General features: G+C 48.7%; 5 protein-coding genes; 4 read left to right on the top strand and 1 right to left on the bottom strand.

Moving 5' to 3' along the window:
* Nucleotides 1-24: 24 nt before the first annotated feature.
* FFUJ_10153 (related to P-type ATPase) lies at nucleotides 25-2,795 on the top strand (the record flags this gene model as incomplete). XM_023567867.1 has 7 exons in its annotated part: nucleotides 25-903; nucleotides 959-1,454; nucleotides 1,518-2,023; nucleotides 2,070-2,138; nucleotides 2,187-2,324; nucleotides 2,375-2,637; nucleotides 2,693-2,795. 7 exons carry the CDS (start codon nucleotides 25-27, stop codon nucleotides 2,793-2,795), a joined length of 2,454 nt encoding a protein of 817 aa, XP_023435251.1.
* A 511-nt stretch (nucleotides 2,796-3,306) lies between these two features.
* FFUJ_10154 (related to aldehyde dehydrogenase (NAD+), mitochondrial) lies at nucleotides 3,307-4,960 on the top strand (the record flags this gene model as incomplete). XM_023567866.1 has 5 exons in its annotated part: nucleotides 3,307-3,606; nucleotides 3,662-3,894; nucleotides 3,948-4,163; nucleotides 4,214-4,611; nucleotides 4,665-4,960. The coding sequence occupies 5 exons, from the start codon at nucleotides 3,307-3,309 to the stop codon at nucleotides 4,958-4,960; spliced, it is 1,443 nt and encodes a 480-aa protein (XP_023435250.1).
* A 658-nt stretch (nucleotides 4,961-5,618) lies between these two features.
* Nucleotides 5,619-7,608, top strand: FFUJ_10155 (related to long-chain-fatty-acid-CoA ligase; the record flags this gene model as incomplete). XM_023567865.1 has 4 exons in its annotated part: nucleotides 5,619-6,078; nucleotides 6,132-6,398; nucleotides 6,464-6,503; nucleotides 6,558-7,608. 4 exons carry the CDS (start codon nucleotides 5,619-5,621, stop codon nucleotides 7,606-7,608), a joined length of 1,818 nt encoding a protein of 605 aa, XP_023435249.1.
* A 392-nt stretch (nucleotides 7,609-8,000) lies between these two features.
* On the top strand, nucleotides 8,001-8,770 carry FFUJ_10156 (uncharacterized protein; the record flags this gene model as incomplete). XM_023567862.1 has 2 exons in its annotated part: nucleotides 8,001-8,126; nucleotides 8,174-8,770. 2 exons carry the CDS (start codon nucleotides 8,001-8,003, stop codon nucleotides 8,768-8,770), a joined length of 723 nt encoding a protein of 240 aa, XP_023435248.1.
* A 69-nt stretch (nucleotides 8,771-8,839) lies between these two features.
* Nucleotides 8,840-11,779, bottom strand: FFUJ_10157 (uncharacterized protein; the record flags this gene model as incomplete). XM_023567861.1 has 5 exons in its annotated part: nucleotides 8,840-9,274; nucleotides 9,328-9,407; nucleotides 9,457-10,295; nucleotides 10,355-10,438; nucleotides 10,500-11,779. The coding sequence occupies 5 exons, from the start codon at nucleotides 11,777-11,779 to the stop codon at nucleotides 8,840-8,842; spliced, it is 2,718 nt and encodes a 905-aa protein (XP_023435247.1).
* Between the last annotated feature and the right edge of the window lie 281 nt (nucleotides 11,780-12,060).

The following is a 12,060-nucleotide window of genomic DNA, read 5'->3' as shown; positions in this document are numbered from 1 at the left end:
AGGTTAAGTCAATCAGCGGATACAATGGCTTGTTGTTATATCGCCGCGTTCTGCATTAGCCAGTTGGTCAAAGTTTATCAATTCCTTGATGTCGACGATGCCATACAATACAACGAAGACGAACCCGAATTTCCCTACCCCAACACCAAATCGACGGATGGTAACTACGCGGAATGCGAGAAACATAACGCTTCCCTTGTTTTGTCGCTGTCGGGAATGACATGCTCTGCCTGCTCAAGTGATGTTGAGTCGGCACTGAGAAACCACCCGGATGTGGATCAAGCTCGAGTGTCGTTGGCGTTGCAACAAGCCACATTGATTGGCAGGACATCGAGTCTCGACAGTCAATCAATTATGACACTCGTTACTGATCTGGGATATGGCGTTGAGCTTGGACCGCGATCACCTCAGGAGATAATCCGTGTTCTCAAGTTCAAAGAAGAGATTGCTAGGCTCAAATCAAGTCTGTCCAGTTTGCCTGGGTGTGCAACAGTGATACAGACAGTTGGCTTCCTTGCTTCTATTGGACACGGTCGCTTACCATCGGCCACTCTTTTCATAGCCCATCTACTATGTGCAGCACTTACTCTGTTTGCGCAAGGGCGGTATATACCGTGGATCCATGAGGATGGCTGGAAGGCGATTTGTCGCGGGCAACCTAATATGAACACCCTGGTATCGTCCTCCATCTCTCTTGGAACTTTTATCTCGTTCATCGATCTGTTCGCATATGGAACTGCTGATGCGAACTCATATTACACGACCGTCATTGGTTTGGCTCTTGTGGTGGTGGCTGGGAGATACATTGAACTCATGTCAAGGCGGACGACATCCGAGGATCTACTGAGAGTGTACAAGCCGCTTACAAAGAGTAACTACACGAGACTTCACCCTACTGGGAAAGTATGATGTCCACGTTTACCAAGAGTCGGTAGTTTCACTTGCTGACCAGCCTCAGACTGTCCCTCAAAGCTATCTCACAGCCGGCGACCAAATTGCTATCCCACCTTATTCCATCATCCCATGCGATTGCTACGTAACAGAGGGAACATCTTCTATCAACCAAGCCCTTATCACAGGGGAAGCACTGCCGGTTCAGAAATCCGTAGGGGACTTTCTCCTGGGAGGGACACGAAACTTGGGAAACGAACTGGTGGCTGTTGTCGACAAAGAGCAGGGAAATTCATTTTATTCACAGCTTGTACATGGAGCTGTTGAGGCAGCAGGCTCAAAGGACGAAGATAACCGTACGGTCGATATGGTGACGAAATACTTGGTAGGGTTTGTCATGTCACTGGCAGTATTAGTTCCCCTCAAAGAGATCTATACAGCTACTGAGTCGCTGAGTTATGAGACGATTCGAGTTGCGCTGGCTCGGGCGATGACAATACTTAATTGCGCATGTCCTTGTGCGTTGGGAATAGCCATTCCCTCAGCAGTAGTTGCAGCAGTAGGTAAGTGCCAGCGATAGGACTGCCAGACTCGTGGCTGAGATATTAACTATTTTCTCTTTTCAGGCACAGCAAGTCAGAACGGTCTTCTCATCACCAAGGGATACAACACCATCCAAAAGCTTAGCAACACTCAATCTATCGTGTTCGATAAGACTGGGACTCTGACACGTGCAATACTAGATGTTACAGACTTTGAAACAACCAAGGCATTGAAGAAACCAACCACAGAGTTCTGGACTTATACTTGTGCTGTGGAGGAGCGCAGTGTCACAAGTCATCCGATCGGTAGAGCTGTCTTTACCGCTGGCGTGAGTCATCTCGATGGCCCTTGGTCAGAAACGAAAGCTTTCGTGGAAACGCGAAACATTACAACTGAATCGGGTAAGGGCGTTTCAGGGGAGGTCTCTTTGGGCCAAGAGCCTTGGCGACGTGTTGATATTGGGAGCAGGCGGTACTTGTTGTCCTGCGGCGTTTCCGATCTCCCAGTAATATCTCAAGGACAAGGCGGCGGTGCGATAGCAGTATATGTTGCTATTGACAGGACATATGCTGGGATTCTCTATGTGACGGTATGCGATTCCGAGAAACATACACTTCACCTGCTAAACTTTCTAGGATGCTGTTAGAGACGATGCAGAGAGGACCATCCAACGGCTCCATACGATGGGTTACGCAACGCATTTGGTAATTACTTGGAGTATAATCGAGGGAACATTTGACTGATATTGGCAGTTAACTGGTGACATGCCTCAATCGGCACATCGTATTTCCCAGCAGTTGAAAATACCGGTGCTCGCGTCTGAAGCAACGCCTCAAGATAAGCTAGATCTCATAAAGGAACTACAGAAGGAGGGGGAAGCTGTTGCAATGGTAAGTAACTCACCCGTGTCTAGTGACATCCACACTGACAAGGCCCCTAGGTTGGTGATGGACTGAACGACGGGTTGAGCTTAGCAGCAGCCGACGTTGGCATCGCTCTTTATCACGACGTCGCTACCCCAACAGTCGGTGCAACTGTCTTCATTCTCAATTCACGGCTGGATTCTATACCCCTGCTGCTCGAAATCGCAGAACTGACCATGAAGCAAGTTCGGTATAACCTGGTATGGGTCTTTGGCTACAATGCTCTTGCGTTGAGCATGGCTTCTGGACTCTTCACTCCCTATGGCATTGTGCTAACACCGTGAGTGGAATCTTTTAGTTTGTATTCAACAGTGCTAACTCGAGTGTTTGTGTAGACAGCTCGCTGCTGCTTGCATGTCATTCTCGTCGATCTTCTTGACGCTGAATGGGTTTTGGCTACGGAATAGGCTAGCTACGGTTTTCAGAACAGAGAATTAGATAGAAATGAAATGGTAGTAAGGCTCTGTGAGCTTATTGACGTAATGGCACAAAAACACTCGCAAAGCCTGTTCCTATTAAGAGCTTGTCGAAATCGATCAACAATCGAGTTATTCTAAGTTCGGATTCTCTCTGCTGATTCAAGTTTTGAGCCGCAAGTCTCGACTGTAAAGAAAACCTCTAGCTAACAACTTAGAGATTATGCCAAAATGCCTGTCCATTTCACAGCGCAACGCTGGATCGAGTACTCTGTAGTCTAGTTCGTTCGTTGGCTCGGTATTGGCCTCGGTCAAGGACTTCGGTCAATAGCCCCACATTATCGGACCGTAGCGTCCGACTGAAAACACGCTAGTCTGTTTCTGTCGGTGTCACGGTCCGGTTGTAAGAGTCGTTGCATAAGTGACAACAGCGTCAAATGGCCGTTACTTGAACAAAATCTTGAACTAATAACCATATCTATTTTTCTTTTAACTTACCTCTAACTAACTTTAACACCGTAGGAATTGCCAAAATGACCAAGCCTAGCATCAACCTCAAAGGTGACTTTGTGCAGATCATCGACGGACAAAGCGCCCCCACCAAAGAAACTCGACATGGATTGAACCCTGCAAACCTACAAGAGATGGACCAAGTCCCTGTAGCGACTCAGCAGGATCTCGATCGTGCGGTCGCAGCAGCAAAGAAGGCCTTCAAGATATGGAGCAAGACTCCTTATGAGGAGCGTCGCGAATCTGTTCTTGCTTTTGCTGATGCTGTGGACTCTCATCGTAATGAGTTTCAAGCTCTCCTCACAGCTGAACAAGGGAAGCCAGTATGTTTAGGCCCAATAGAAACCTGAATGGTGCGTTTGAGACTGATGACGTTAGATTCCCCAAGCTGCGTATGAGACCGACGCTGCTATCGAGTGGATGCGTGGTATGGCTCAGATTCCGCTTCCAGAAGATGTTCTTGAAGACACGGAGCAACGCACCATCATTAGCCGCTACACGCCTATTGGAGTCGTTGCAGCTCTCGTGCCCTGGAACTTCCCTCTTTTGCTTGCCACGGGCAAGATCGCCCCGGCACTATTGACCGGGAACGTGATTATCGTAAAGCCATCGTAAGTTCCGTTCCTTGAGAATTCAAGGTTGAGATTACTGATCTGTCATGAAGTCCTTTCACCCCGTATGGCGGTCTAAAATTGGTTGAGCTCGCACAGCAGTTTTTCCCGCCTGGCGTGGTTCAATCGCTTAGCGGCGATGATAAACTTGGGCCTTGGATGACTAGCCATCCTGGTGTGGACAAGATCAGCTTCACAGGCTCAACAGCGACAGGCAAAGCTGTTCTTCGAAGCGCCAGCTCCACGCTGAAACGCGTAACCTTGGAACTGTAAGCCTCCTTTGAGTTTTCAAGCCCTCTATAATCGCTAACTCGGTCAGCGGCGGCAACGATCCAGCCATCATATTTCCGGACGTCGATATCGACAAGACTGCTGAGAAAGTAGCCTTTTTCGCATTCCTCAACTCAGGTCAGATTTGCCTTAACCTCAAGCGAATCTTTGTGCACCAGAGCATTTATCCCCAGTTTAAAGAGGCACTTGTCAAACATGTCAAGAGCTATACTTTGGGCGATGGATCTAAGGAAGGTGTAACACACGGCCCATTGCAGAATGCTCCTCAGTTCAAGCGTGTAAAAGGCTTCTTTGAGGATATCGAGAAGGAGGGCTGGAATGTTGCTGTGGGCGGCAAGATTGACTCTTCTGAGGGGTATTTTGTCAACCCTACGATCATCGATGTACCCCCTGAGACTTCCAGGATCGTTGTTGAAGAACCATTCGGTAAGACTCGAGTATTTCGAATAACCCAAAACTAGACTAATACTGCGTGTTAGGACCAATTGTGCCACTTCTCACGTGGAGTAGTGAGGAAGAGGTGATCGAGCGTGCAAATGATACGTCTATGGGACTTGGAGCTTCTATTTGGTGCAATGACATTCGTCGTGCTCACCGTATTGCACGAGAGATTCAGGCTGGCAATGTCTGGGTTAACACTCATTTCGACTTGACTCCAATGGCAGCATTTGGCGGCCATAAAGAGAGTGGTATTGGCACTGAATGGGGTGCCAATGGTTTGAAGGGCTTTTGTAACGTTCAGACCCTGTTTCTGAACAAGAATGTCGTCTCGTAGTTATGTAGGCCTGTATGCAACACTTTTGCCATTTTTCGTCCTTCTTAGTTTGGTGTTGTTTTCTGGTCAATCGTTGCGGAATATCTTCACTTGCCTTGGTGGAACGGGACCACATCAACTAATATGTATAAGTTGACGCAATTAATGCTCAAAGGAGCACTGTCGGTAATCAAGATCTTCTCGAATTCCATAATCCTCTTTCTAGGTTTGCTAAGTATATTGAAATCGTCAAGTTCCGAGCTCATCTTTGCCCTGATCTACACCAAGGGAGAATTATTGCAATGCTTCAGGTCTGATATTGAGATCGAAGCAAGGACTCAACCAAAAATGCCACACGGGTTCTCTTCTGGTTTAGCAGCCTGAGCCCTCTGAACAAGGGCACTGAAAGGGACCGGTTAGTGAGTCCCCGCTCGGTCCGATGCCCGGGTTTGCTATCCCAAGTTCGTCATGTGCCGTTGCTCTGTCCCGGGCGACGGCTGATAAATCGTCCAAGACGCGAGTATCCACGATGTCTCAGTGCTATCTAGAAATTATATGATTTATCTTCGCTCTACAGCTCTTGCTTAAAACTCACCGCCAACAATCAAAGATGGCCCCCGTACTTCTCCCAATAATGAGACGCAGGCCTCTTTTTTCTTGCCTTGGAGTTATTAGCTCCATGAACCTATCTCGTCCGTTCATCCCACGTCTCATTCCGGCCATATCCTACTCAACATCTGTTCAGCCGATCTGGTCTAACCCACATGAACCCGTACCTTTGATCGCACGAGCCCCGAGACTTTCTATAGTCCAAGGCCCCATCAACCCTCCACTTTGGAACAGAACCCTGGGAAATCTGGTCAAAGAGCAAGCTGAGCAGCGCGGTAAAAGAACTGCGATTGTTATACCATGGCAAAGCAGAAGACTCACATATGAGGACCTTGAGTATCGCAGCTCTATTGCCGCTAAAGCCCTTCTAAAAGCAGGCTTGAAGCAGGGCGATGCAGTTGGAATATTTGCCGGCAATCGCTTTGAGTACATCGAGCTATTTTTGGCATCTGCTAGAATTGGTTGTCCCTTTGTGGTGTTCAACACGACAAACTCACCTCATGAGCTTTGCTCTGCCGTGGCTCGTAGCGGTTAGTCAGCCAAACCCCCAGATCTTGCAGAACTCTAATGCTTTGTTTTGCAGATTGTAAGGCGTTGTTTATTGCGTCGTCCATTGGATCGATAAAGGCGGACGATCATGTTTACCAAGTTGCTACGACAACAGACGTAGGCGCAACTCTGGAGCAGCTTATTCTGTTTGATAGATCTCCATCACAGGAACTGTTTAACTGTCATAGATATGAAGACTTCCTGAATGAAGGCACTGACGGAACTATAACGGAAGAACAACTTGAGCGAGCCGAGACTCGTGTTCAACCTGCTGACGTCTTGAACATGCAATTTACCTCTGGTGAGATAATACCCTACACACAATTAGGTCTTCGACTCACTGTTTGGTCTCTGACATATTCTAAGGTACTACTGGCCTTCCGAAAGTCTCCATGCTCACACACAAGTAAGAACCTCGTTCCTGTCAAGCCACTTTCAATCCTCTGACAAGCCATTCTAGCAACTTGCTCAACGATGGTAGATACGTGGGGCATGCCATGAGACTCACCCAAGACGACGTTGTATGCTGTCCGCCCCCTCTATTCCACTGCTTCGGTCTAGTCATGGGATTCCTCGCCTCCTTCACCCATGGTAGTACTATCGTGTTTCCATCCGACAGATTCAACGCGAAGCAAACTCTGGATGCAGTTGAGGCAGAGAAGGCTACTGCACTACTCGGTGTGCCCACAATGTTCATATCAGAGCTGGAACAGATGGAATCACAGCCTCAGAAAATCACAACAGTGCGTACTGGTCTCGTTGCTGGCTCGCCTGTGTCGCCTAGTTTGATGGATGAACTGAGAGCCAAGATGAATGTCCAGGGCATGCTTATCGCATATGGAATGACTGAAACAAGTCCTGTAACATTCATAACTTCCCTAGACGATCCTGATGACAGGATGCTAACCAGTCTTGGTCGCGTTCTTCCCCGTACCGCAGCTAAGATAGTCGACACGAAGGGACACATAGTTCCCATCGGCGAGCGTGGAGAAATCTGCACTAGTGGGTTTGCCTTGCAAAAAGGATACTACAAAGACGAGGTCAAGACACAGGAAGCAATGAGATATGATGAGGATGGCGTGCTGTGGATGCATACCGGTGACGAGGGATACTTGGACGAACAAGGTTACGGTTTCATCACTGGCCGTATCAAAGACCTGATCATTCGCGGCGGTGAGAATCTGTCTCCCAGCGAGATTGAGAACCAGCTTCTACGTCATCCCGCAGTCCGAGAGGCATGCGTGGTGGCAGTCAAGGATAAGATCCACGGTGAAGTAGTCGCAGCCTTTTTACAGGCTTGCTCACAAGAGAAGAAGCCATCAGATGAAGATATCAGGGTTTGGGTTTTACAGGATCTGAGCCCAGTCAAGGTGCCGGCATTCATCTTTTGGCTTGGCCACGATGGCGTGGATGCTGAGTTACCCAAGACGGGAAGTGGAAAGTATCAGAAGCATATCATTCGCGGTATTGCAAATCGGCTAGCAGGAAGGAGAGGCACGCCAGAGGATTGATTGATAGTTAAAGCTTATGACATCTCAACGAGACACATCAAGCCAACACACTGAAAATTACCAATGGATTGAATACAGGTGATATTTGCTGATGTATTTGCTCTATTTCGGCTACTATAACGCTTCCAGGTTCGTGTAATTAGCTCAGCCCTTACAAGAATCGCTTTGGTCGGGTCTTCGATCGAGATGTGTCGCATTGAGGGAGGGGGCTGTGCCGGGTTAATAATCTTGCACAGCCGGCGGGGCGCTTCAAAAACCTATAAGATGCACGTCGCAACCAACATGCTATCCTTGCTGCCTACCAACACCTCTTTTTCTCGCTCTCACAATCCTTTGAGGTATTTTCTACGTATTTGCAATCCATCTATTGAAATATCCAGAAAATCGCAACAATGTCCGATGACACACCACGCAAGAAGCCAATTACTACTTGGTTCAAGTTCCGGCTCCCAGAGGATATTTTACTGGATCAATCATTATTCCATGCCCTGCATCCTACCAGGGAAGAGTGGACACATGTTCGTCTCTGCAAATTCCTCTTGGCTGAAATTTACTGACTCTCCAGGCCTGCTACGGAAGAATCAAGGAATCTCCACAAGACTGTGTGCTTCTCCTGAATTGGGACCGCACCACATCCTGGCTTGAGTTCTCGCAGTCAGATAGCTATGCAGAGTTACTTTCCAGCCTCGGGTCTCACTCGGATGTTCCAGTAGTAACTGAGGTTATTGACTTCTCCAGAGACTACGTCACGATCGCGCTGTCATCTCATACCGAGGTCAAGAGAGTCTATTTCCCACCTTCAGTCTCGTTTGAAACCCGCAAGGCTGTATGGGACAGAGTTCAACATCTGGTACCTAACGCTATCTACGGCAGAAAGTTTCAGCATAGGTACCCGTACATATCACCCCCGAGCTTGGGTTGGATTGAAGGGAATGTGAAGTGGGAGGGGCAGGATGCTGTAGCATGTATCTGGGTTCATAAGTGGAAGAGTCAGGAAGCCGAGGAGAGATTCAGAACCACTCAACGGTATCCTCACATGAAGGACGGCGAGTTTATAAGACCTCTGACTCTTGATGTGTTTGAGCAAGGTCTAAGGGATCTGGGCGCTTTGGGTTGGGAGGAATGCCACATTAACTTTGAGACGAAGTACTATATCCCTTAGTCGCAGTGATAGCCCAATAGCGTTATCACCTTGGCTCTCATAGCACAATAAAGCTACTACCTAGAGCTTTCACCATAAATCACCCTCCTTGTTATCGCACTGAATACCCGAGGGTCCCCCGGCACTTGCAATGGCCCTCTCTACACATCCCGCTTTGATGGTTATCGGTAAGGTAAAAGTAAACCTATGCCGCGCAGTCCAACCGTCACCTGTCTCAACTTCAATCGCACTGGAATGCCAATCCGTCATTGCTCCACAACCCTTTTCTTCACTCTTCAGCTTTTTCCCATCGTCATCTATCCAACTGTAGCCGTTTGCGACAATGGTCACCGTGTAGAAGAGAGGAACGGCAAGTCCGTCCTCAACTAGCTCGCATGCAGCTTGCGGCTCAGGCGCGGGACCTTGCTCACAGTTGGGAGAGTGGCAGGGGTAGTGGGTGCAAACCATGCCATCTGCGTCTGTTGTTGTGGTTGCATCGTCTTTGCAGTTGGGCATACAAGCAACCTATTGTACGTGTTAGATCACTTCCTCATGATATCCATAGTTGGACTACTCACCACACCGCCTTTTGCCGTAAAGGCGAACCGTTTCATATTGATATCTGACGTTTTGAACAGTAGCTCAACATAAGTGCCACCTGCAGTTATTAGCATCGTCTATAAGCATGGGAGTAACGAGCATCTTACTGGAATCATCGGGAACTTTCCACTTGATCTCAAGGTCTTTCCCACCACCTCCACTCTCAATGCTATCGTCATCATCATTTCCAACCTTCCAACTCTTCACGGCCTCTTTGACATTATCATCGGCAATTACAAAGTCCCAATCTGACCCTTTATCATCCGAGACGGGAATAAAGAACTTCAAGGGACCGCCCTGAGTTGGTATGGCTGCATGAGCTGTCGCCGAGTACGTTTCGTAGCCCGCATCGCAGAATGGCGTTATTTCTGGTGTCGTCATGGTAACAGCTGCCGTGTTGACCCAAGATGCACAACTGGGCTTCTCGACACACGCTTCTCGGTTACCTGAGCCCGCACATTCTGTATGAGTGGCCGTTGAAACACAAGAGAGGCCAGACGATGTTGGAACACCAATAGGAGGAGCTCGGGTCAGCGTGGGGAAGGACTCGGAACTAGCTTCGGTTGTCGTGACTTCGGACGTTGAAGACGTAAATCTGCCAAACTTCTTATCGAGTCGAGCTTGTGCTGCATCTGCGATGTCGTTGAGCTGTGCTTCTGTATACTCATCGATGTCCCATTCCTCCCATGTGAGTCTGATGGCTGTTATTGTAGGGGCCTCCGTGCTAACTGTAGTTGTTTTAGAGATGGTTCTTGAGGAATCCTCTCCCTTTACGTCACAGCCGTAAATGGTGCCGCAAGTGGAAATAGTGTTCTGTGCTGTCGTAGATGTAACAGTCCCATCAACTGAAACCCCATAAGAAGTAGTGGTGATGCACATCGCAGCTGTCTCAGTCTTGCAGTCGTCGGGCTTGCTGGAGAATGTTGGGTTGCCGGCGGGATCGATCCTAAGATACATTTATCAGTTTGACATACCACGAGGGAAGAAATCTTAACGGCTACATACGTAAATCCAGGCCAAGGGATAGACCCCGTGATATCCACCTTGATAGGTGCGGTGGGATCGATCTTGATAATCGGAGGGGGACCACTAGAGAGGTCAGCCATGGTTCACGGTGGCATTTGCCATGCTATGAGTGCTTTTTACATACGGTGAATGAGTTCCGGGAGGAAGCACGAAGCTCCATCCACCAATGGGAGCGAGGCATAGATCGAAGAACCACATGTCGCAGGGAATCTTGATACCATCATCGCTTCTCTCTGGATCGGGTACTGGTGTTGTGATTGGGATAATAACCGGGACGACTCCGGCTGTCTCAGTGGACTTTGGAGCCTTTGTGGTGTCACTCTTACTATGATTGGGGAGGGTCGTAACCCGACCATCAGGTAATGTGGTTATGGCTCTGACAGTCGACGCAGGAGCTGTATTAGATCGTTCCTTGGTGGCGGGAGAAGTAGGAATACGATCGCTTGGATTGGTCGTCTCTGCATGACTTGACTGCTCAGTGTCTGGGAAGTGGTCGGCTGATGTCGGTGGAACAGATGTAGTAGAACTGGGGTCCTGGCTTTGATGTTCACCATCAGTTGCACCTTGAGATGAAAGCAAGGAATCTAGTGTACCGGTTGCGAAAGGTGCCGTGATGGGAGTGACTGTTCTGGTGAGTACTGTCGAGAAAGTGCCAGTAGGAACTGAGATGGATGTGGGAGTTTCATTTACGGGCAGAGTTTCGTCTAAAGTTGAAGCCGCGGGACCACCGTCGTTAGTACTGGGGGGGACTATTGTAGTGATACTCCTGTCATCGCCCCCAAGAGAGTCAGTGATAGGCTTGTGGGCAGTCTCGGAGAGGTCTGTTCCTGGTGAGGAAGGATTGGTAGAAGGAATGGTAGTCACCAGGCCACCAGGTAAAGTGGTGACAGAGGCGGGTTCAGATGAAACGGAAACAATGTGCGTGTTAGATATGGTGGCATCTCCATCTGGGCTATCATGGCTGGCATCAGATGACTTCTCGGGCTTGCCAGTCGTCAGCTGGCTATTTATAATCGTTGTAACATAACCAGTAACGTCGTCAGAGGTGGAGGCAGTAGTGACGCGGTTACTTGGTAATGTCAAGACTGGGGGCCCTGCTGTGATAAACACATGTGATGATATGGAGGACACCTTTGTGCGTTCTGGTAGCCATTGTTCTGGAGTGGTTGTAACGGGAAGGGATTGAGGGTTCGTGGAGGGTTTGCCCGAGATATTGTCATCAACTGTTGGAGACGACAATTCAGGCTTACGGAGAGTGATGATGGTGGTTGGGTCAGAAATAGATGGAAGCGGAGGTCCACACATTCCATTGGCGCCGCAGGTCCAGCCTTCTGGACAGCAGCCTTCACGACAACAAGCTCTCTCTAGGACACTGTAAGCTAACGTCAGGTACGAGGTAGTCATTCTTACTTGGACCACAGATATGCTCTAGCCATCCGTCTCCGGGAGGACAGCAGCTTTCGCCTTGCAGCAGAACACGGCAGTTGCCAGTACACAAACAAGATCCATCGGGGCATGTTGACCTAACTGGTGAGCTTGACACTGTCGCCAACTGGATGACAAGGTACAGCAGCCAAGGTGCCGCTTGAGGTCTCATTGTAGAAAAGGCTGAACAGATGGAGACTAAGTGATAGTAGGAAGAACTTAAAGAAAAGAATTCCAAATCGGGTCTCAAAAACGTGATG

This window comes from Fusarium fujikuroi, chromosome FFUJ_chr09 (genome assembly GCF_900079805.1).
Source record: "Fusarium fujikuroi IMI 58289 draft genome, chromosome FFUJ_chr09".
Taxonomy (NCBI): domain Eukaryota; kingdom Fungi; phylum Ascomycota; class Sordariomycetes; order Hypocreales; family Nectriaceae; genus Fusarium; species Fusarium fujikuroi.
The sequence above is the reverse complement of the archived record's forward strand: the minus strand, read 5'-3'. Positions and strand labels throughout refer to the sequence as shown.